Source organism: Carica papaya, chromosome 4, assembly GCF_054855325.1.
Source record: "Carica papaya isolate Zhongbai chromosome 4, ASM5485532v1, whole genome shotgun sequence".
In the NCBI taxonomy this organism is placed as follows: Eukaryota; Viridiplantae; Streptophyta; class Magnoliopsida; order Brassicales; family Caricaceae; genus Carica; species Carica papaya.
The window spans coordinates 20348625-20373138 of NC_142312.1; the positions used below are offsets into that span (position 1 = coordinate 20348625).

The window sequence follows — 24514 nt, forward strand, 5'->3', positions numbered from 1 at the left end:
AAAATTATTCTTATTTTCAGTAAAGATGAAGTCAAAAGCTAAAACTAAATGCTTTTGATGCTTTGAGAAATAGTTTGTACTAAATAATATTTTATTTAAACATTCTTATAACTTTACTTGTTTTTATTGATTAATAAATTTAATAATTTTTTTTAAAAATATAATATTAATCATTACTAATAGTTTTTACTATTAAAAATTATGTAAATACCGAATTTAGTCCTTAAAATTATGATTAAATTAATTTTTTTTTAAAAAATTTAATAAGATCCTGTAAGATTGTAAATGCAAAAACAAATATAAACTAACTACTACTCACATCTTACTTAACCTTCAAAGGAAGGAAAAAAAGTAAAGAACATAGTTGTGGCATATTGACAATTAGGGTTTACCATTTTAGTTGAGGAGTTCAAGCTTTATCCTGTCTTCTCAGTTGAAATAAACCTGTCTTCTCAGTTGAAATAAAAAAAGGTATTTCGGACATTTTAGTTGAAGTCGACTTTTCTGCCAGGGAGAGTGGAGACTGCAAAGGAGACCAGCAAAATGGCTTCTCTTATTTCCTCCCTCTCCCAAAGTTTCAAGCATGTACCTCCAGTGGCTATTCCTGCAATGCTGGACTGCATTTTGGCCTCGTCAGGCATATCTCCGTCTTCGCTTTATGCTTCACTTCTTGAGGATTTCCCTAACCTAGCAAAGGTATCTTAGATTATATCTTGATTCATCTAATCTGCCATTTGAGAACATATGCATATGCAAACACATTAACTCAAGTTCACTTTGTAACATTAACTCAAGTTCACTTTGTAACATTAACTCAAGTTCACTTTGTAAGAATTCTATCTATGTTCCGGTTTTTTTGTCATCAATTAAATTTTTGTGCTGCTGTCGAGAGAGATCTTTCGACATGCCTATTGAACTACCTAGAAAGTTTCTATTGGTAGAAGGTAAATGTTTAGTTTGGAAGGTGAAGTCAGCAATATCCTGCCTATCACCCAAAACGGTGTCAATTTGCTGGTTATCTCTATTTTTTAAAATATTAAATGTTTATTTATGAGATTTAGCGAGTTTTTTAGGTGAGAGGGCATAATAAGTGGAGCCAAAAGGGAGGCTCCGCCCAGAGTTGCTTTCTTTGTGTGGAAGGGTGGCTGTGGATGTATGTTGACTATCGATAAATTGATAGGGAGGGAAATATTATGGTGAATTGTTGTTTTCTATGCAAAATGGAGGCGGGAAAGTGAAAGAAAGAGAGAGTTTCGGAAATGAGAAAACAATGAAATTGAGAAAAAAAAGAGAAAGATTAGAGCATCGAGGGAGAGATTGATTATATTCTTTTGAATTTGGGTTTCGGGTCTATAATTGGAGCAAATTTGTATTTCTTTTTGATAAAAAGTAGTGGAAGAAAGTAGAAAAAGAGCGTTGGAGAAGCTTCCCTACCACTGAGTCATCCACAGACATCAATTTCCTCTAAGCTTATTATCAAGCAAATCAATGTGAATGAGACTGAAATGATGTGTTTAGGATGAAAGCGTAGAGAGTGGTGCTGGAGATGGTGAGATAAGTGAGCTTGTGCACGTTGCCGAGGATGACAAAGAGGTAGGGTGTGTTGATGGGGATGTAAGAGACAATGAGGTCGGTGAGCTTAAGGGATGTGGGAGAGGAAGACATTCGAGTAGTGGAGAGGAATTGAGAAATTGATTTTTTTAAAGGTTCCAAACAAAGCACATGCTGTTTTCGTTTTTTCTAGTTAAAATTAATGGAGCTAGTATATTTGAATAAGTTTAGAAGTTGTAAGACTAAAACATTACAAGAAAATATTTTTTTTAGAATATAAAGTGTGAAATAGTATTAATGTAAATACCAAGGGGATATCATCCATTTTTTTTTGAAATAAAAAGTGTAAAGTATTATTAATAGTGTACCAAAAAATTGGGGGTACCTCTAATTACTTAACAAAATCGACCCAAACGTGTTCATCCACCTATCTATTAGTCTATTAGTGATACTCTCAACACTATCAAAAATTTTTATGTTCTCCTCTTTCCAAATGACCCAAAAAACAATCAAATGGATGATATATTAGCAATATTTTTTTTTACATATAAACCATTCCAAGCCCAAATCTCCCCCCCCCCAACCGAACCCGAGATAACCCAGTTGATCCCTAACAGTCCATAAATCATGCACCATAAGTTAAACGCAGTAGGACACCACAACGGATGTCATTCATGTGCAAAGTTTACAAATAAATTAGAGTATCAACAAGGTCTGCAAAATATGAAGTGTGAAAACGTTATGAAAAAATATTTAGGACTAAAAAATCTAATATTGACGACAGTTTGGTAACTAAATTGCGTATTTGCCCTAAATTATTTGTTTGCCCTAAAGTATTTGCCCTAAATTATTTAATAATATTTATTTTAAAATTAAATAATAATAATTTAAATTTTATATTTATTTTGAATTAAAACTTTGCTTCTCAATTGTGTTCCCCTCGGTACAAACATCAAGGAGAAAAGTATTTGGGATATTGTTGGTAAAATGGAGTAAAAACTCTCCTGATGGAAGAAAAATACTACATGCAATGGTGGTTGATTGACACTTTTTAGAAGTGCCTTCTCTAATCTCCCAAGTTGATATTGGTCCGTCTTTTTGTTCTTGTTGGTGTGGCAAAAAGAATCGAGTAGGATATATTTTCTTTCTATTGTCTGTTTTGTTCATTCTTTTTATAATAATGTTCTTTTTTCATGGAAAATAACTATTATCTTTGATGGCTGTAAATTTGAAAGTTCGAATATTTAAACCTTAGAATTTCTTTTGATTTTATGGTTCTCTAGACATTTGAATGCATTGTTTTTCCCTTTATAGGATGTTATTGGGGAGGATGAGAAGTTGGATTCTAGCAGTTGCAGCTATATCGTGTCATTGGTGAGAGCACTTTGTCATCTAGTAAAAAGACATGGTGAGTTATTGTGTTGAGAAGATATATATTATTGGTTCTAATTAATCTAATTTTCTTTTTGCTAGGAAAAGAAGTAATTGCCACCATATTTACAAGTATGTTTGGTATTAGTTTCAAGATATGTTTTGAAAGATTTGCAGCCTTACTAGGATAGGTTGGACTTGATACCACCTAATGAAGGATAGAATAAATAAATATAGTATATTGTACTTTTTCTTTCCAAAGAAAAAGACTAAAGAAACAAAAGGAATAGGGTGAAAGTAGTGGAAGACAGATGAAAAAGTATGTTGATGGGAAGTTATATTGGAGAAAAGGGTGGACATAAAACTAGGAAAAAGAACAAGGATAGAGATAAGAAATTGAATTTGGAAAGAAAGTCAACTCGACCTAACATATCCTTGTTATCATTACTTTCATATAAATACTAATCACAACCAATTCAATTCTTTTTTTTTTGTTTTTTTAATCAAAAAAAAAAAAACTAATTGCAAATAATTCGAACTCAAGTCCTAGTAATTGTTATTATCTAAATATAATCTAAAAGTTTATAAAAATAATAAAATTACATAAATACTATCAAATGTTCCCCAAATCCAAGTAGGATCAAGCAAACTTGCTTGACATAACCAATGATTGCTTCGTAGGGATCTAGTACACTCGTGCACCTACGAGCAAACCAAGAAACTATAGTCGATCCATTTTTCTTTCCAGTTTAACTTGTTTAGGAGTCCCCACTTAATGAAACTTCCTCAATAATTTTATTCAATTAGGACTTTAGAATAATAAGGAAATTCTTATAATTAGGGAAGTTTTAGGATTAGGAGGTTATTGTGTTTGTTAAAATCGGAAAGCTTAGTATAACTATAATATCTCGCAGGTTGCATGAATAAAGTTATGGTTGGATTATAATTAAATAGGTTATAAAGTTATTCATGACTCGTCGTATAACGCGATATAGACTCAAGAAATATCATATTTATATTAGATGAGATTATTATTCTCATAAAATTAAATAATAGAATTCTAATTATAAAATACCAACTATTTTAAATAATAAAATAATATAATTAAATAATACAATATGGTACTCAACACCCTCCCTTAAGTTGGTGCAGGGTATATCACACATGCCCAACTTGCAGAATAAGTTTTGAAGAGCCATCCTTTAATCAACAACAAAGGATGCCATAAAAGTGCAGTAAACATGAACTAGATATGTCAGACAACAGCTTGACTTTGTTCGGCTCAAAAAAAGGCTCGGGTTCGGCTCAAAATCAGATCGGGTTTGACTCAAAAGCAGCTCGAAGTCGGCTCGAAAAACGGTTCAAACTTGGCTCAAAAGCGGCTCGAACTCGATTAAAAAATGGCTTGGACTCGGCACAAAAAACTGCTCGAACTCGGCTTGGATTGGAAGTGGCTTGGCTCGGACAACAACTCAAGTCGGCTCGGAAGAGACTTGATGCGAAGTGAAGTAGACTGCATCTGCGCGTCTGTGCGATCAGACTAAGGTCGATCGAGGTGGTCGTGATGGTTGCGCAGATCTTTGCACGACTCTGCATGCGGCGGAAGAGAAACTGGACCGCGTAGCTCTTTGCGCGAGACAAAAGAAGAAGTTGGGTTGAGGTGGTCGCGCGGCTCTGCATGCGACGGGAGAAGAAAGAACCTGCGGCTATGATTTTTCTCTTCCTTTGATCTGAATTTTCTTCCTAAATTTGGCTCTCTCCCTTTAATCTGGCTCTTTTGACTATTTTTAAAGTTTAGAAAAAAAAAACCTGAAATTAGAACTCCAAAATAGTGGGTGAAAAAGATAACTCTAGATAAGTGGGTACCAACCCAACCTATTGTACTATTTTAGGGTTTTGAAGGAAATCCTGAAATTAAAACCCTAAATAGCTTTATTTTGATATCATGAAGATTTTGGAGAAAAAATAATAATTTTATTTTTCACTCTTAAATTGCTACATTTAGGGTATTTATAGAATTTCAGTTTACTGATAAAAAAATTCTTATTTTACGAGACTTATAATTATATGAGATTATTATTCTCATACAATGTTAATCATATAATATTCACTAATTAAATAATAAAATAAAATAATAAAATAATAAAATATGGTACTCAACAGTTCTATTTTCTTCCTTTTTAATTTTTCTTTTCTATAAAATAAGATTATGTGATAGATTGTGATTTGGACCTTGGACTCCTAGGGTTTTATGGATGTAAGTCCTTATTTGACCATATAACCTTATCCTAATTGCTGTCAGATTCCTTTCACCAATGCATTCTTGAAAGCAAAAGTTCCCTCTGAGGTTAAGGTGTTTGCTTGGATTGCTGTTCTTAATAGGTTCAACACTAGTGAGTTATTGCAAATTCGCAAGCCTAATCATCCTCTTTCACCATATGTTTTTATTATGTGTTGCAGGAAGGGAGAGACATAACCATTTATTTCTCTTGTGCGAATGGCTTGGGAGTTGTGGAAGAGTTTGTTTGATATGTTTGGATTGATGTGGCTTGTCCCTCCTCTAGAATGCTTCATGAGTTCGAGTCTATTTGGAGAGTGGTGAGAAGCAAAACAAAAATTCTATGGAAGGGTGCTTTTTCTGTTGTTTTCTGGATGCTATGGCTGAAGTGGAACAATAAGGTTTTTGAAGATCATACCTTCTGGACTGTAGTTCTGTGGTAGTGCATTACATTTCTTGCTTATGGGCTAAGGTCCATAGGCAATTTACTGATGTATCTATTCCTGTGCTACATAGAAACTTGGGGGGTGAAGATACGCAGATTTTTGTTTGGTTTGAATGTGAATATGCTCTGGAGTTGTTCTCCTAAAACGCGGTAGGAGGATCTCTTATCCTTTAATTTTATTTCTTATCTCTTCTTGTCCATAATGATATTTTTAAATAAGAAAAAAGATTATATGATAGATTGCAACCAAGATATTTTGGTCGTACTCCACCATAAGTTCCCCTCAATTATTATTATTATTATCATAATAGTTAAAAAAGAAATATCGAAAGATGCCCTCTTGGCCCCCACAGTTTGACAATAACCTTTGTTGAAGAGACCACCTATGTCAATGTTGTGCCTCGGCCCTTAACACATCCACCACGGAATGCAGATCCTTCACCACCTATCAAAATGATTTTTGAGTCTTAAAAATGTAGTCTACATTAGATCTCGTTTTGAGAGATTTTTTAGATCGTCATAGAGATAAACAGAGAATCTAATCTGATAATAAGGTTTTTCCTATCCTCAAGGGCAACACCAATAAATTTTTCCAGCATTTTTTGGTTTGGGTGATAGGGAACAATTCAGAACAAGTTTGATAACCTTACATATCCAGAAGAATGTTTTGAGGCGTTTACCGGGGACAAACTGAGTGAGCGATTGCTGTTCAGTGGCTAATAAGGACATTAGACTTTTTGATGGGAGTTATTTGTCACAACATGGATGTGTGACATTGGCTTGCGCAGATTGGCAACATGCTTGAGATTGGTTTTCTACTGGTGCAAATTTGATGCTGAAGAGCTTTGCTCAATTGTTATTACCTGGACTTGGTGGAGAAGCTGTTGTGAATGCATCTACTATGTTGGATTTCTTTTGATCCAGGGACATGAGAATGACCTGTCATGTTGCTAAATTGAGGAGTTAGAAAATCAAGCTATAAGCATGTGGGTTTGCATTTGGAAAGGCTAGCAAGTATTAGCTAGGTGGTATAGACGGGGGATATTTCTAAATGGGTGTAATGTGACTTAGATGTAGGGCAAGATGCAAGTTAGACACATCGCTAAAGATGCTGGTATGTAATAAGCATTTTGGACAAGAAATTAGCATGTGGGAGGCAGTTAAGGGCAGTTATCATGGGTGGTTGAGACCAAGTGCTGGCAAGTATTGATTGGAGTGGTTTCCCTTTCTTTTCGGAAAACATCAGTTAGCTGATGTATGGTATGTCTGTCCTTAGCAGTTGAGCATGTCACTTCATGTATATATTTGAGCTTTTGTGCATTTCAGTGGTGTATGTGTGGCAGTAGGGATTGAGTGAGCAAGATAGACTGCAAGGAAGGCCTAGGTTGTATTCTTGTGTTTCCTTTGTTATAATCAAGGTTGGGATTGCTTCCTATAAATATGCTTGTATGAGTTTATGTTTTCAATTTTTTGTGTGATTGTTTCCTAAAAGACTCAAACTGGGATTGTGGGTGAGATTTTGTTCTCGGTGAATCAGTGCCATCACAGTTGCTCGTTGGTTATAGAGAACTGCAGCCCCATGACAATAAGCTGTCCCTGAGAGAGACAAGAGGGGGAAATATACAAAAGAAAGAGAAAAAAAGAAGAGGGTTAGTTTATTTGGCACCTTCATTGCCTACTGTTTCAGGAATACCTAATCTATCGATCTTTTTTGGATTTAATTGAGTTAATATATCTTTATTCATTTTGTTACGTAATGCAAGAGTAGGTGATGCTATTTTCTTTCTTTTTCTTTTGGACAATATCTTTATTCATTTTGTTTTCTGCTCCTTTCTAATTATATTTATTCTTTTATTGGGGAAAAAAATAGGTGGTATCTGAGGTTAGTGCTGTCTCTCTTGTTTCTATGCAGTGGATTATCACAAAGCAATGCAGTTATTTGTCTGCAAATGTTTTATTCCGCTAACAAAAATGGGGTGTGCATATGAAGGTGAAATACTTAACCAGGTAAAGTTTTCCCTACCTTATGTTTATTATTTGTTTGGAGACAGAAGGCTAGAATTCATACTGAAAACTTTTAACATCTCACCTCGGTATGTTTGTTGTTTGTTCCCAACTTATTGTTTGCTTTCTATCATTTTGTTAGATTGCAGAGTCCTTTCTTGATGCTTTGGTCGAGACTAATACATGGGAAATATTGGAAAGAAACTTAGTGCCTTTTTTGCTAGGAGAAATTAATCTTTCTCTGGGCATGGTTCAGAATGAAAAATCAAATACCATCGAATGGGGTAGAGGCCCAGTATCCGACGGTTCAAATTGCCAGCTAAATGATTTGAGAATAGATAACGATATTGTTTTGCTATCTGGATCTTTTCCACTGCCAATTTTATGCAATATCTTGACCTTGATAATGGAGGTTGCTCTGCAGAACCTTGCAGCTCCAACAACTAAATTAATGGTTGCAAATGGTGATTGTTATCTAAGAGTATTTGCTGCTAATTTGCTTTGGGATTTGTGTAACATTGCTGAGCAAATGCTTTTGCAAAGCTTGGAGCATCGATCTTGTACAATTTGTTTCCTCCTCCCAATTATTTTGAAGGCATTTGATTCTCATCTGTCTTTGAAAGTTTCTGTGAACAGGCAGTCGTGCAAAATTTCCAGGTAGATGGCTAGAAGTTGCAATACTGAGTGGCTTGTATATTCTTGTACTTGTATGTAATCTTCTTACCATCATTGGATTTCAGGAATAATTTTCTTATCAAAATTTGGAAGTGCTGCAAAACACTCTTTGCCCTTGGACCTTTGGAGAGAAGAGATGCATATAGTGTACTCTCTTTGTGTTTGTCTGTTTTTGCTTGTACAGGAGGTGAAAATTCTAACTTGGGTGATGGTGACGAGCAGTTTGATATAAGAGCTGAAAAGGAATTTTGGCATGAAATCAAGAGAGGCTTGGTACTTGAGCATAATATCTTTTGCTAATTTTCTTTATTTACTGAGATCAAATGCTTTCATTCCCTTTCTGTATTATCTTTTATTTTTTCTTTTGTGGGTTTCTAGGTTGATGATGAAAGTTTCGTGAGGAAGCAGTTATTGCATATACTGAAGGCAGTCCTATGCATAAGTGAAGGAAGCCAGGGCAACCTGGGTGTTGCAGAAAAAGGGAACCATGTCAGGAATGCTTTTCCGCATGGTATGACAAAGAGGGAACTGTGGGCTGACAAGGAAGCCAAATCACTTGGTGTGGGGAAACTCTGCAATTCTTCAGAATCTGATTTGAACAGTCAGCAACAGTGGGAAGCATTCTTGCTTCTATATGAGATGCTTGATGAATATGGTATTCACCTGGTAGAAGCTGCATGGAATCATCAGGTGCTTGTCAAGCTGCATACAATCTTTTTACTAAGGAATAGAAGATAGAGTTTTAGAAGAAGAGAATATATATTTTTTTGAGATAAAAGTAAGTATATTAAAAATAGGCACCAAGGGGATGCCACCCGTATACAAAAGATTTACAGATCGGTAAGGGTATTTACAATAGAAGCAAAATCAACAATACTATCAAGGTTGTGCCCAAAAACAATAGAACCAAAAAGGTGCAACATCCTTGATAGCGACAAAATCTGATTCTTTACCCTCAAAAGCTTCGTTGTTCCTTTCTTTCCAAATAATCCAAAAAATAATCAAAGGAATGATTTTCAGATTAGCTTTTCTCTTGCACAGGCCTTCCCAGGCATAAAGTTCTTCCTTAACAGACCAGCAGTAGCCCAGGATAAATTCATGATGTTTAAAACCATTGACCAGAGAGATTGAGAGAAAGAGCAGCAAAGGAGCAGGTGACAGCATGTTTCCACATCAGTTTTACATAGAAAACATCTATTAACCATAGTGATACCTCTCCTTTGAAGATTATCCAAAGTTAAATGCATTCTCTAGCAGCTTCCCAAGCAAAAAAGGAAATTCTAGGTGGAACCTTAGATTTCTAAACAATATTGGCTGGAAACTTTTGACCATTATGCCCAGCCAACTGGGAGTAGACAGATTTAACTGAAAATGTACCGTTTTTGTTCAGATTCCAAATTAATTTATCCTCGTTGTTGTTCAATCTGGTGGTGGACAGAATCTGAACCAGATTTAGAAACTCTTCCATCTCCCAGTCTTGAAGATTCCTCTATAGGGCCAAGTTCCAGTCCCCAATAGATTCTGTCCTTAGAATATGGGCAATGAGGGCATTTTTCCCCCCTGGAAATAGCAAAAATGCTGAGAAATGTATACTGCAAGTGGAAAAGGCCCGTATCAATAATTATAATTTTACGTATGGACAATTCTTTAATATCTTGTTCATTCGCAAAAAATATTTTCTTTGTGCAGTGATAAGAAAAAATGCTTTTTTTGGAGAGAGATACTATTTCACCTTCACCAATCGAGTCACAGGTATCTAACATATTCATATCTAACGATTTTTCACAAAGTGGTGACGAAATGTATAACTTATACAAATCTTTCTATTTTGCAATTTGATCCGATCCATTAGTTCGTAGAGCTATTTATTCGATTGCAGACATTTCTGGAACACCTATAACAAAGGGACAAATAGTCAATTTTGAAAGAACTTATTATCAACCTCTTTCAGATATGAATCTATCTGATTCAGAAGAGAAGAACTTGCATTAATATCTCAATTTCAATTCAAACATGGGTTTGATTCACACTCCATGTTCTGATAAATATTTACCATCCGAAAAGAGGAAAAAACGGAGTATTTGTCTAAAGAAATGTGTTGAGAAAGAGCAGATAGATAGAACCTTTCAACGAGATAGTGCTTTTTCAGCTTTCTCAAAATGGAATCTAGTCCAAACATATATGTCATGGTTCCTTACTTCGACAGGGTACAAATATCTAAATTTGATATTTTTAGATACTTTTTCAGACCTATTACCGATACTAAGTAGTAGTAATAAATTTGTATCCATTTTTCATGATATTATGTATGGATCAGATATATCATGGCGAATTCTTCAGAAAAAATTGTCTTCCATAATGGAATATGATAAGTGAGATTTCGAGTAAGTATTTACATAATCCTCTCCTGTCCGAAGAAATGATTCATTGAAATAATGAGTCACCATTGATATCGACACATCTGATATCGCTAGATGTTCGGGAGTTCCTCTGTTCAATCCTTTTCCTTTTTCTTGTTGTTGGATATTTCGTTCGTACACATCTTCTCTTTGTTTTCCGAGCCTATAGTGAGTTACAGACAGAGTTTGAAAAAGTCAAATTTTTGATGATTCCATCATACATGATTGAGTTGCGAAAACTTCTGGATAGGTATCCTACATCTGAACTGAATTCTTTCTGGTTAAAAAATCTCTTTCTAGTTGCTCTGGAACAATTAGGAGATTCTCTAGAAGAAATACGGGGTTCTGGCGGCAACATGCTATGGGGTAGTGATCCTACTTATGGGGTCAAATCAACACATTCTAAGAAGAAATATTTGAATATCAATCTCATCGATATCATCGATCTCATAAGTATCTTACGAAATCCTATCAATCGAATCACTTTTTCGAGAAATACGAGACATCTAAGTCATACAAGTAAAGAGATCTATTCATTGATAAGAAAAAGAAAAAACGTGAGCGGTGATTGGATTGATGATAAAATAGAATCCTGGGTCGCGAACAATGATTCGATTGATGATAAAGAAAAAAAATTCTTGGTTCTGTTCTCCACCTTAACGGCAGAAAAAAGAATTGATCAAATTCTATTGAGTCTGACTCATAGTGATCATTTATTAAAGAATGACTCTAATTATCAAATGATTGAACAAGCAGGAACAATTTACTTACAATACTTAGTTGACATTCATAAAAAGTATCTAATGAATTATGAGTTCAATACATCCTATTTCGTAGAAAGACAGATATTCCTTGCTCATTATCAGCATCATGTCCAATCCAAACATCTTTCCAAAATCTGATCTTCATACCATTACCTATAGACCACCTGGAAAAGTTAGATATAGAATTCCCCACCTGTTTTATACTCTTCCATAGACTGAAGCCATGTATGCTGTGATCCAGAAAGTTGGAATTATGCAAGTCTTCCCTATACCATTTATGGACAATTAGATTTCTCTAAAGGCTATTTTCTTTGTTCCAAAAACGCTAAGTCCATTTACTAAGTAAAGCTTGGTTAAATGTGATGACAGATTTAATATCCAATCCTCCAGCAGCGACAAGTTTTTTGAGCTCCTCCCATCTGACAAGGTGGATTTTCCTTTTGTTGACCTCATCACCCCAAAGGAAACGATTTTGTATTACTTCCAATTTTTTTGTGATAGTTTTAGTGATGCACAAAACAGAGAGAAAATAAATCGGAAGATTCGATAGAGTGCTTTTTATGAGTGTTAATCTACCTCCCTTTGAGAGAAAGTTTCTTTTCCACCCAGCAAGCTTATTCTCAACAGATTCAATAATTGGGTCCCAACTTCTCCGATCTTTGTAGCGAGCACCGAGAGGCATTCCCAAATATATGATGGTAGATTAGCGGTTCTGCAATTTAAAACCTGAGCCAGAGACCGTCCATTGCCTTCATTACCAATCTCCACAAGTTCAGATTTTTGCAAGTTAATTTGAAGTCCAGAGATAGCTTGAAAGCATAGAAGAATACACCTTACGGTGAGAAGGGAATTGACGTCCGGTCGACAAAACATAAGGGTGTCGTCAGCAAAGAAGAGATGTGTGATTTTGATTTTTGAGCCGAAATTACCCACTTCGATACCCCTTAGAAGCTGTAGAGTTCTGGCTTTTTCTATAAGTTTGTTTAATCATTCCATAACAATTATGAATAATAATGGGGATAGTGGGTCACCTTGTCTCAATTCCCTTGAAGGCTGAAAGAAATTGGAGGGGCCACCATTAACCATAACAGCGAAACTAGACGTGGAAATAAAAGTTCGAATCCACCTCTGCCATTTTTCACCAAACCCCATTTTGTCCAACAAATATTCGATAAAATTCCATGAAACATGATCAAATGCTTTTTCCATATCTAATTTGCAAAGGACCTCTTTTTTATTATTTATGTAGATATCATCCATCACCTCATTAGTAGTTAGAATAGCATCAGTAATTTGTCTCCCGGATATAGAAGCCAACTGACTTGCACCAATGATCTTGTGAAGGCAATTTGATAACCTCTTAGAAAGGACTTTTGAGAGAAGCTGGTAAATACATCCCACTAGGCTTATTGGGCGAAAATCTTTGATGTTTTTGGCTCCTGGTTTTTTGGGGATCATGACAATGAAAGTGAAGTTCAAAGATCTAACCATGGAGCCATTTTTGTGAAAGTCATTGAAAAAGACAAGAATATCAGTTTTGAAAACCTCCCAGTAAAGTTGCAGAAATTTGAAATTGAAGCCATCTGATCTGGGAGCTTTGTCCTCGTTACATTCCTTGAGGCAGCTATGAATTTCAGCTTCTGAGAACTTAGCTTCGAGCTGCAGCTTGTCCAAAGTGTCTTAAGTGATCAAACTGCAGACCATTTAATTTAGGTCTGCATTCTACCTCTTCCATATACAGCCTTTTGAAGTAAGACATGGCATGATCTCTCATGTTTAGAAGAAGAGAATATGAGGAAACTTAAAGAAGGATTGTACAAAATGGAATTTGAGAGTTTGATTAACACCTGTGCATAAAGATATTTTGAGAACCATGCAGTGTACTGTTAGATTGTGTAAATTATAATCCCGTTTGGAAAGAGTTGGATACCCTTCTGGTGTTTAATTCACTATGCAGAGCATATTGTTGTGGAGATCAAGCAACTTTTATTTAACTGGATACTTCTATGTGTCAACTAAAAGATTTATGCATATAGTTTATTTTGGCTTCTAATAGAGTTTAAATGTCTTGCCTCCTTTGTGTTTGGATGCCATTTTCCATCTTGTTTCCTGTTAAAGAGTCTACCACCATGATAGAGTTTAAATGTCTTCCCTACCTTGTGCTCAGACTGCCATATTCCATATTGTTCTCTACTAAGAGTCTATTGCTATGTTAGAAGGAAACAAATTTGCAAGTCATAAATATTTCTCGTTGCTTCATTTTGATGGAAATGTTCGCAATCTTGTGCACTTGAGCATTAAATTCAATGAATTTTGGCTGCAAATGTGTTTTAAATTGCAAAAATTCTTCTGTTATTTGTTCATATTCTTTTGTTTATATATGTGATTGTAGGCTAGATTTCAATTGGATATCATCCTGGCAATTTTTACCTTTGACGATGTTTCTTTTGGCAATTATTGTGAATTTTAATCATGAAACAACTTATTTTCCTGCTTTAACTATTGAATCAATACTTGTTATACCTAAAAATATCAAGCAGCGTATTCGTGATGCCTAAAATCCTTTCTTAGATTGCCTTTTACGTGTAGATCTCATATTCTCTTCTATCTATCATTGCAAACTAAAAGGCAGTTGTCATTCCATGTCTAGACCTCTCTATCATACTTTCTGGTTTTTGGGTGAATCTTATTTTATCTTTTTGAAATAAATTGGTGAGTATTATTATTGATCTACATTATTTCTCTAACCCTTAACCACAAATCTCTTTATTTGCTGATCAGCTCTTGTCAGAAATAATAAATCACTGCCATTTTGTGCTTTCTTTCTTATTTTTTTAATGCTAAAATTCTAACTGAGTTATCTTTGGGAAATTTGTTACATCTTCTTGCTTGCAGAGTATCTTACCAGAACCCTATTTACCTCTCTGCTGAATATTTCTGGTTTCTTGCAGGCAACCTTATTACTTCAATTTTCTTTCTCATCTGATAGCTTTGTGAGATCTATTAAGGGAGGAGCTGAACAAAAGCAGATGGGAGAATTTGGTGAAATCTTTGATTGGATATCAATTCTGTGGAAGCGAGGCTTTCGTCATGATAATCCTCAAGGTTTTCACGCATGTTTAATATATTTTTATTAGATTAGTAAATTATACGCTTGCTATAGTAATATCTTTTGTTAGTAATGCAACATACTTTTTATACCTTCTAATAGGAAATATAATTATATGTCTTTTCATTGATTCTTGGTATAACTCATATTTTTTTGGTCATATTTTGGAATATAATGCAGTAAGGTGCATAATTATGCAGTCTTTTTTGAGCATTGAGTGGATAAATTATGGCTGCGGGGTGAAATCAGTACCTGAAAACTTTATTCTTGGCATACTAATGGAGGCGCTGAATGATCCTGTACACCACAAAGATTTTGGTTTGTTCTTAGCTTGTTACGAAGCTCATATGACTTATTTTCTTCAAGTATAGAGAGATTTACTAATTTTTTCATAGTTGGTATATTCTCCTATCCACTTGACTGCATGACAAACTGAGTGCCATACTGCAGCCCTGGGGTGGTTGTTAAGATCTAGCATCTCCTACTTTGTGTCTTAAAAGCATTTTCTTGCTAAACATTTTGGGCCATGCCGTTGTATATTTGTTTTTATCTTTAGCCCTTGTGGCTCCGTTGGTAACTGATGTCTATTTTTTGTGTAACATTATTGTTGTTGTCCTACTAATTATTTTGCATGATCAAATTCTTCCTCCTAATGTTATTTATTTAGTCTCAAAGTTTTTTACTGTTTTTTTGACCCTATTTTAGTAAAATATCCCTGCATCATTTACTCTATAGCACTCTATTTCTTCACAGTTAGTATATTCTCTTATCCGCTTGGCTGCATGACATACCGAGTGCCATACTGCAGCTTAGGGTGGTTGTTAAGATCTAGCATCTCCCATTTTGTGTCTTAAGACATTTTCTTGCTAAATGCTAGAGGCCATACTGTTGCATATTTTTTAGTTTGTCTCGATTGCCCTGGTGGCTTTATAAGTTAAAAGGTAACAGATATCTATTTGTTGTGTAACATTATTGTGGTGGCCCTACTAGTTATTTTGCAAAGTCAAATTCTTCTTCCAATTGTTATTTATTCGCCTGGAAGCTTGTTACTGTTTTGTTGACCGTATTTTACTGAAGTATCCTCACATTATCTACTCTAAGGCATTCTATGTTTCTCGTTCTTGACAGTGAAGTGAAACAATTCTCTTAAATTATTCCAGTATTGTCATAAACAGGATAATTTTTAATACCCTGTTACAATTGATTTATAACTTTCCTATTTGTCTCTGGTAGGTGTGAAAGGAGTATACACTACGAAAACAATTGGGGGTGCTGCTTTGTTTTTGCGTCAGTATGCTAAGTACCTAAATGAAAGGTATTCCGACACATTCCATGCCGATGTATTTTATTTTCTTTTCCTTTGAAAGAAAACAGAATAGTATTTCTCACCAGGTGCCAAGGTGATGCTGCCCAGATATAAAGGAATGTATCATGGCTAAAATAGCAGATCCGCCAGAAGTCTTGATCTGTTTACTGGGATAATTTATGTACAGGAGATCCATGTGAAGAAGAAATATCTACGTTTATCTAACCTGTTTCAGTTCAGATGTTGGTTTAGGATGCTTTGGCTTTGGACTTTGGATTAAGTAGGATTAGAGAATTTTTTAGGATAATAACAGGATCAACTAAGACCATATAATCTAGGGGGCCAGTTGCCGTGGTTTTCCTTGTATATATGTAATTATAGCAATTAAATATTAGGTAATAATTTCTGAAAAAGTTTTAAGGTACTTAACTCGAAGAGATTATTGGGTTCTCTATAATGAGCTACATGGGCCAGAAATCTACAATGAAGTTGCCTACTTTATTCAGGAATTAAGCCTCAGTTGACCGTAACCTGATCAAAACTGATTGTATCAACTTGATAACTTCCTTAGAGTGAAATAGGAAGCTTGAAACGGGGATTGCATAAATAGAGAGCATCATCGTGCGACATGGGAGGAATAATTAAGGGTGCTCATCTAACATCTTGAGATGCTCTCGAAAGAACTCTTGGGCACCAAAATAGCACAGAGTTTCGTGTTAGAAGTGAGTGTTCATTGTGAAAACATGAGGTAGGACATCACAAAAAGTGGGGTTTATAGATAGGAGTATGTTCCCAAGTACTCTAAACTTGACTTCCCTTGTTTTTATTGTATTCTTGACCCTTTTTGATTAGTCAATTGTTCTAATAAATTTTTCTACCATCTACAGACACTAAAGGATGAGAAAGTTGAGCTCATCTTATTCCATCTCGAAGAGGATACATAACTTTGATTTGTTATGTATAAAGGAACTAGCTAGGCATGTCATGGGAACCTTTAAAGAAAGTTGTAACTTGCCTTTTGGGCTCCTAATTTTTAGCAAGAAGCTAGGAGTAGTAAATGACAACTAAATTTAGCAAGGATTCACTAAAATTTGAGCATCTAGCCACTTGCACGAGTTCCTTGACATCTGAATAGGAACTCCAAGTATACATATTTTTTTGATAGAAAAAGAAGATTTATTAAGATATGGGGAGAAAAGTACAAAGAGGAGAATAAAACATCCTCCTAAACATTTAAACAAAAAGAACAAAGTTTTATAGAACATAAACGAACAAATCATGTGGGCCTTAGAAACAAATATGGTAGTCTCGTGGTTCTAATGAAGATTGTGAATAGCTATCTCAGAGAAATAGCCATATGCCTTAATGCATAATGTAATTTTTTTCCCATATCTCGTGGAAGATGATTGTCCATCATAAAAAATTCTTCTTTTGCTGTCTTTCTTACTCCATTAGCCTTTATATGTACATGAAGGAAGCTCCCTACTGTAGGAGAAGGGACCCAACCATGTTGAACCACACTGAGCATATTCACTCATCAAAAAGATGAGATTCAGAGGTAGGTTGATGTGGCATGCCCTTATCCATATTTGCTCCTCCAAAAAGACGAGATTCAAAGGTAGGTTTGTGACATGCTACAGTTGAGGATATTCATTCCCCTTTTTCTTTAGTGTTATTGGGTGAAAAAGATTGATGGAACTTGGAGGTCTCGAGTCGATCAATAAACGCTCAACTTTTTGACCATCAGATATTCCCGATTATAGCCACTGATTAGTTACTGAGAGTTGTACGATGCTTGGTACTTCACCAAGCTAGGTTTGCAGTCTGGCTATTGTTATTTCCAAATCCACCAAGTAGATGTTGAGAGGATGAAATTGGGTACTAATCATGGTCACCAAGAATTTCTAGTCATGCCTTTTAGATTTGCAAATGATCCTTATAATTTTCTGTCCTTTCTTTCAACCTTATCATCAAAATTCTATGTTGGTATCTTTGGATAATATCTTGGTTTATAGTATTTTCCTTGCTTAAAGATCCCTGCATATCTTAAAAGGTCACAAGTTTCTTTCGTTACCACGCGATTTCAAAAAAAGGTGTGGTAGCTGACACATTAGAGGTGGCTTCAATTCTTCATTAACTGAAACTATCAACTCCTAGGAGCCTATAAGGGCTTCTCAATTTGATAGGTTACTATAAGATATTTGTCAAGGATCTTGGTATTATTGGAGGGCCCTTGACAACAATTCTTCATAATAATTCCTATGTATGGATAATGACTTCAAAAGCCTATGAGAAACTGTAAATTGCAATTAAGATTGCCTCTATCCTTATTCTACCTGATTTCTCTCAACCTTTTATCGTCAAATGTGATGCTTTTGATTGTGGACTTGGAGGAGTTTATGACAATTAGGCTAGCTAGTAGTCTTCTTTAGCTATATGTTGGCCACACGTCACCGCCACCTTTTAGGTCGTGATTTCTTGATAATTATAAAGTCTGGGCAAACAATAAGCTATGGACACATTATTAATCCAAGGTTCATCCTAAAAATACAAGCGTGATCCGTCCCCTGCCCTTATATGAATTAAGGGTAAAAAGAATCATAAAGGCTAGAAATAGCCTTTCAAGAGCTCTTCTTAGTACATAGAATATTGGCCTTGGCATCCCATATGTTTTGTTGAATAATATTGGCCTTGGCATCCCATATGTTTTGTTGAATAATATTGGCCTTGGCATCTATGGTAGGGTCTCATCCCCAAGGCTCCTAAGCCTGATTTTATTACACAGTTCCGTCCTATAGGCTTATGTAACGTGGTATAAAAGATTTTTACTAAAATCATAGCCAATAGGATGAAAGCCCTTTTGAAGAATTTTCTTGCTCTAACCCAAGCTAGTTTTGTCAAAGGTAGGACTACCATTGAAAACATCATTCTTGCCTTAGAATTGGTCCATACTATTCGTCATAAATCTGGTCTAATGCCGGTTAAGATTGTTTTGGAAAAGGCCTATGACCGCTTAAGTTGGGATTTTCTTGAAGAAAGTTTAGGTCAAGTAGGATTTCCTTCTTCTTTAGTGAATCTTATAATGTTTTGTGTGCGTTCGCCAGCTATGTCCCTCATTTGGAATGGGGAGGTCACAGACTCTTTTGTGCCTCAAAGTAGTCTCCTTGGCGGAAACCCCCTTTCGCCCTACCTCTTTGTCCTTTGCATCGAAAGATTAGCTCATCTAATTGATCATGAGGTTCGGCGTAAAAATAGGTCTCCTATCAAAGCAGGCAGGAATTGTCCTCCTATTGCTTCTTTATTCTTCGCTGATGATCTTCTTTTTTTTTTCTAATGCTTCTTTTGTGCCAAGCTCAAATTTTCTGTAAAATTTTTGCAGTCATTCTAGTCAACGTGTCAATCTTAATAAGTCCAAGTTGTTTTTGTCTCCTAATATTTCTCACAGTTTGGCTTTTGGGATTAGTAATATTTTGGGCATTCTTTTGACCAAGAATTTAGGGAAGTCTCTTGGGGTCCCTATCATCCATGGTAGGGTCACTAAAGAGACCTATTATGAAATTTTAGAGAAAGTTCAGTCTCGCTTAAGTGGTTGGAAAGCTAAAAACCTTTTCTTTGCAAGTCGGGTTACCTTGATAAATTCAGTGACCTCTTCTCTTCCCTTGTACACTATGAAGTCCACTAAACTTTCTCTTGTAATTTGGGAGAATATTGATAAGGTTAATAGACAGTTTCTTAGGAGAGGTAGTTAGGAGAAGCATAAGATTCATTTAGTCAAATGAGATGTTGTGACTAATCCTAGTGTAAGAATTAGGAAAAGGAATACTGAATATTTTCTTATGTTTTATTGAAATAAAAGTAGGGATATATATACATGTAAACGGATTCATATATAGTAATCAACATAAATTACCCTAATAATTTTCTTCCTAATTAAGTTTATATATTTGAAAATATAATCATACTATTATGTTAGAAAATATTTTATAATATTATAACACTTCCCCTCAAATTGAAATATAGATATTAATCATGCTTAGATTGTTCCGAAGATACTCAATCTGTGTTCTATTCATAGGCTTTGTAAATATATCACCAACTTGTTCTCCTGTCTTCACATAACTAGTAGATATAAAGTTTTTCTGAATATTTTCTTGGATGAAGTAACAATCAATCTCGATATATTTGGTTCTCTCATGATACATAGAATTTGAGACAATATAAAGTGCAAACTGATTATCGCACCAAAATTTTGCAGGAGATGTGGGATTCAAATCCATTTTTTTCTAAAAGATGATATATCCATAAGATTCCACATGTGAACTGAGTCATACCTTTATATTCAGACTCTGCGTTTGAGTGAGATACAACTGTTTGCTTCTTACTTTTTCATGATACGAGATTCTCACTAACAAAAACACAATAGTTCGTAGTAGATCTTCTATCAATCTTCGATCCAACCCAATTAGCATCTGTAAAACATTCAATGTGAGTATGTCTGTGATTTCTAAACATTATACCGAGTTCCGGGGCACCTTTTAAGTAGCACATAATCTATTCCAGAACCTCTCAATATTTAACTGTAGGTGCAGACATAAATTGACTTGCAATATTTACAGGATATGGAATATTTAGACGAGTCATAATGAGGTAATTCAATTTCCCAACAAGTCGCCTGTATTTTTTTGGATTATCAAGGGGAGCACCATCATCATTTGTAAGATGTACTTTTAGTACCATAAGCGTATTGCATGGTTTAGCTCCCAGATTTCCTGTTTCTGCAAGTAGATCAAGTACATACTTCCTCTAAGATAACAAAATCTTTTTTTGGTTTCTTGTTACTTCAACCTTTAAGAAATACTTTAATTGTCTCAAGTTTTTGGTATTGAACTTGATATGTCGGAATGACTTGAGAGAGGATATTCTTGCATAGTCTTCTCCTGTAATCACAATATTATCAATATAAATAATAAGAAATATAATATCAGTTGTTGATTGTCTATAAAAGATTGAATGATCACACTTGCTCTTTCTCAATCCGAATTTACATACTATCTCACTAAACTTGCCAAACCACGTACGAGAATTTTGCTTCAGACCATGTAAAGATTTTTTACTTTTCCGTACTCACCCTAAGCAATAAACCCAAATGGTTGCTTCATATACATTTTAAAGAGATTATCATTAATAAATGCATTTTTAATGTCTAGCTGGTGCAAAGGTCAGTCTTTGGTGTCTGCAATAGATATGAATAAACGAACAGAGATAAGTTTTGCCATTGGAGAGAATGTATCAAAATTTGAGCGTAACCTTTTGCTACCAATCGAGCTATAAGGTTCGCCATAGAGCCATCTGAATTCACTTTGATTGCAAATATCCATTTGCACCCCGTAACCTTTTTTTCTTTGGGCAAATCTATCAGATCCCAGGTATGATTATCATCAATAACATTTATCTTCTCAAGTATGACATTATGCCAATCAGGGTGATTCAGAGCATTTTTAATTGTCTTGGGTATGGAAAAAAAATCTATAGAAGCAATTAAAGAATTAGACGAAGGAGACAAATGATTATATAAAATAAAGTTAACAATAGGATAAGTAGAATGAGGAAGAGTGCATTGACGTGTAGCTTTACAAAGACTGATGCGAAGATCAAGATCATGGGTTAAGGATCAGATGACGAAGAAGCTGGTGTAGGACATGTGTCATTAGTCTGTTGTCTTTTGGAATAAACATGAATAATGGGCGGTTGTTCTTGAGTTGGAGACATACCATCATTAGTTTGTCAGAAGACACATTAGAAGAAATACCATTATCTGGTTGTTTTGTAGAGGTATTGTTCTAGAATTTATAAATGAGCCACTCATCGTCCTTCACTTGATCTGTAGAACTGGACTGTTAGGAGAAAAACGGTATACTCTCTGAAAAGACTACATCGGTTGATACTAGATATTTATTAAGATCTGAAAAGTAATATCGATATCCTTTTTGCAGGTGAGAATATCCTGGAAAGAAACATTTCAAGGCTTTGGGATCAAACGTAGTAATATTTGGTCGAACATCTTGAACATAACAAGTACTATCAAATATCCGCGGCTGTACTGGAAACAATGTCTTATTTGAGAAAAGAATACTATAAGAAATATTACCTTCGAGTACTACAGACGGTAGATAATTAATTAGCAAATAGGCAGTGGATACAATATCAGCCTAGAATTACTTACGAACTTTTGTCTGAACTAATAGAGCTCGAGCAGTCTCAAGTAAATGTTTGTTTTTTCTCTCAGTAACTCCATTTTGGGATGTTATATCAACACAAGAGAACTGATGAAGAATCCCATGTTGAGTCATATAATTTAGAAATGAATCTGACATATTTTTTAGTATTATCACTTTTTAGCATATGCATAGAAATATTAAATTGAGTTTTGATTTCTGCATGAAAAGTACAAAAATGAGCAAATACTTTAGAGCAATTTTTCATAAATTATATTCAAGTCATTCGAGAAAAATCATCAATAAAAGTAACAAAATACTTAAATTTTGTTTTAGACATAATAAGACATGGACCCCAAATATTAGAGTGAACTAATTTAAAAACAGAATCAACTCGTTTATTAATTCTTGAACTTGACGAGTCACGATGATGTTTTGCAAACTGACATGACTCACAATTTAATGAAGATATATCATGAAACTAAAGACACAACTTCTTCAATACAGTGAGAGATGGATGCCCCAATTGACAATGTGCTTCAAATGGACAGACAATACTAGAGCAGACAACTGGTCGAGACACCCAATTATCAAGAATGTAGAGACCTTCTGATACATAACCTTTACCAATAATTTGCTTCGTCATAAGATCCTGAAAAAGATAATTATCAGGAAAGAATGAGATACAACAATTAATATCTTTGGTAAGTCTACTTACAGATATCAAGTTGAAATCAAGTTTGGGTAGACTTAAAACAGATGTCAGGGTAAAGGCTGGAGTTGGTTTTATAGTTTCAGAACCCTCAATACTATAGGTTGACCCATCAGCAATAGTTACAAGAGATGGTGCTCTGTGTGATCGAAAGCTAGAGAAGATATTAGAGTTACTTGTCATGTGATCTGTAGTACTAGAATCAATCTCCCATTTGTCTGATGAAGAGATAAGACATCTTTTACGTGATTTAGCAAACATAGTGGATGGTGTGCGATCTTTCAAAGATTCTTGAAACTGAGAGAATCTTGCATACTCGTCGGCTACAACCACAATAGTTTTCTCAGAAGAGGAGCTAGCAGTATCAGCAGTAGCAATATTCGTAGTTTATGTTCTCTGATTTCGATTATGTAATTTCTTGCATTGCCGCTTCGTATGTCCTTGCTAATGAAAGTAATAATAAAGAATATTACTTGAATTATTATACCGACTATCCATTACTCTGTTTCCTCACCTGTTATTATTTCTTCTTCCTCCTCTAACAATAAGAACATTGGTATGCTGATTAGGTATAGTAGTATCTGTGTGTAACACTCTATTGAAGACTTTATAAAGAGATGTGATCTCGGAACCCGATAGAATTTTAAATTTAGCATGTCTTAAATTCAGATGGAAGACCAACCAAGAAACTCATTATGACCATCTGTTTTCTATGTTTGTTGTACCTTGTTATCAACACTGAATGACAAAAGTACATTAAACTCTTAATATGTCCTTTTAAATTTCATAAAGTAAGTCGTGAGAGATTTGGTCTCCTTCTCAGCACGAAAGCTTTACAAACACAATACATGCAGGATACATTTTCTTTGCTTGAATACATAAATTCTAAATAATCCATCAGTTCTTTAACAAACTCATAGTGATTAATTAAGCTAATTATTTCACTGTCAATCGAATTTTTAATCTGCAGAAACAAGCGTGCATCATCTCTTAGCTAGATTTGTCTATTTTCATCAGTGGGAGGGTCTTGAGTCAAGTGATCATCCTTATCAATACTGTGTAGATAAACCCCAATAGTTTTGCTCAACTCAAGATAATTTGTGCCATTTAATTTATGCTCAGTGATCTTTGATATGGCCAAGACTATTTTACTTGCTGAAAACTTGTTATCACTCATTCTTAATTCGAGAATGTACACAAATTATCATCTAAAAATACCCAAATACAGCTGTTAGAGATACACCAAAAACACTGCAAATATACCAGAAAATTTGAGAAAACAGAGTACCTCTGCATGTGCGGGTATCAATAACCCTACCAGAATCTCATTGTCAACCATCGGATATCTGAGCTGCTGCAGGCTCCGCCGCCGGAGAACAATGCGCCGCCATCTGAAACTACCAAACAGCCTCCTTTCAGTCGGAAATCAGCATAGAACTCCAATGTCGGCCTTAATCTGGAATGACATGCATAGAAACAGTCGAAATCGGGCCAGAGAGCGGAGAATCGCTTCTTGTTGCGTGATCTGCTGCGTTGTGCCTTTTCTTTCTTTGGCCTTTTGGTTTCGTGCACAGAGCCGGTCGACTGAGCTCCTCTGTTGCTTCTATCCTCGAACGGGAAAGCAAACTGCACAAAAATACCCTCCTCTGGCAAACCCAACACACATAGCCTGAAACTACCGCGCA

At 35.1% G+C, this 24514-nt stretch overlaps 1 protein-coding gene across 9 annotated transcripts in view; it reads left to right on the plus strand.

The window, feature by feature from the left end:
• The first annotated feature begins 333 nt into the window (after nucleotides 1-333).
• The window catches only part of LOC110810851 (tRNA/rRNA methyltransferase (SpoU) family protein), a 95232-nt gene continuing 71051 nt past the window's right edge, over nucleotides 334-24514 (plus strand). For 3 of the 9 annotated variants that reach the window (XR_015818517.1, XR_015818518.1, XM_088218088.1), the window contains exons 1-9: nucleotides 334-696; nucleotides 2866-2959; nucleotides 7558-7652; nucleotides 7792-8306; nucleotides 8390-8597; nucleotides 8703-9014; nucleotides 14439-14592; nucleotides 14777-14914; nucleotides 15830-15911. Coding sequence is in view for 6 of the 9 variants with exons in the window: in XM_088218088.1 (XP_088074214.1) it covers nucleotides 544-696; nucleotides 2866-2959; nucleotides 7558-7652; nucleotides 7792-8306; nucleotides 8390-8597; nucleotides 8703-9014; nucleotides 14439-14592; nucleotides 14777-14914; nucleotides 15830-15911 (1751 nt within the window). In the remaining 3 variants the exon portion in view is untranslated. Of the gene's footprint in view, nucleotides 697-2865; nucleotides 2960-5472; nucleotides 5602-5716; nucleotides 5796-7515; nucleotides 7653-7791; nucleotides 8307-8389; nucleotides 8598-8702; nucleotides 9015-14438; nucleotides 14593-14776; nucleotides 14915-15829; nucleotides 15912-24514 lie in introns of those variants that run through there. The other 6 variants (XR_015818516.1, XM_088218087.1, XM_088218083.1 and 3 more) reach the window with 5 other exon arrangements.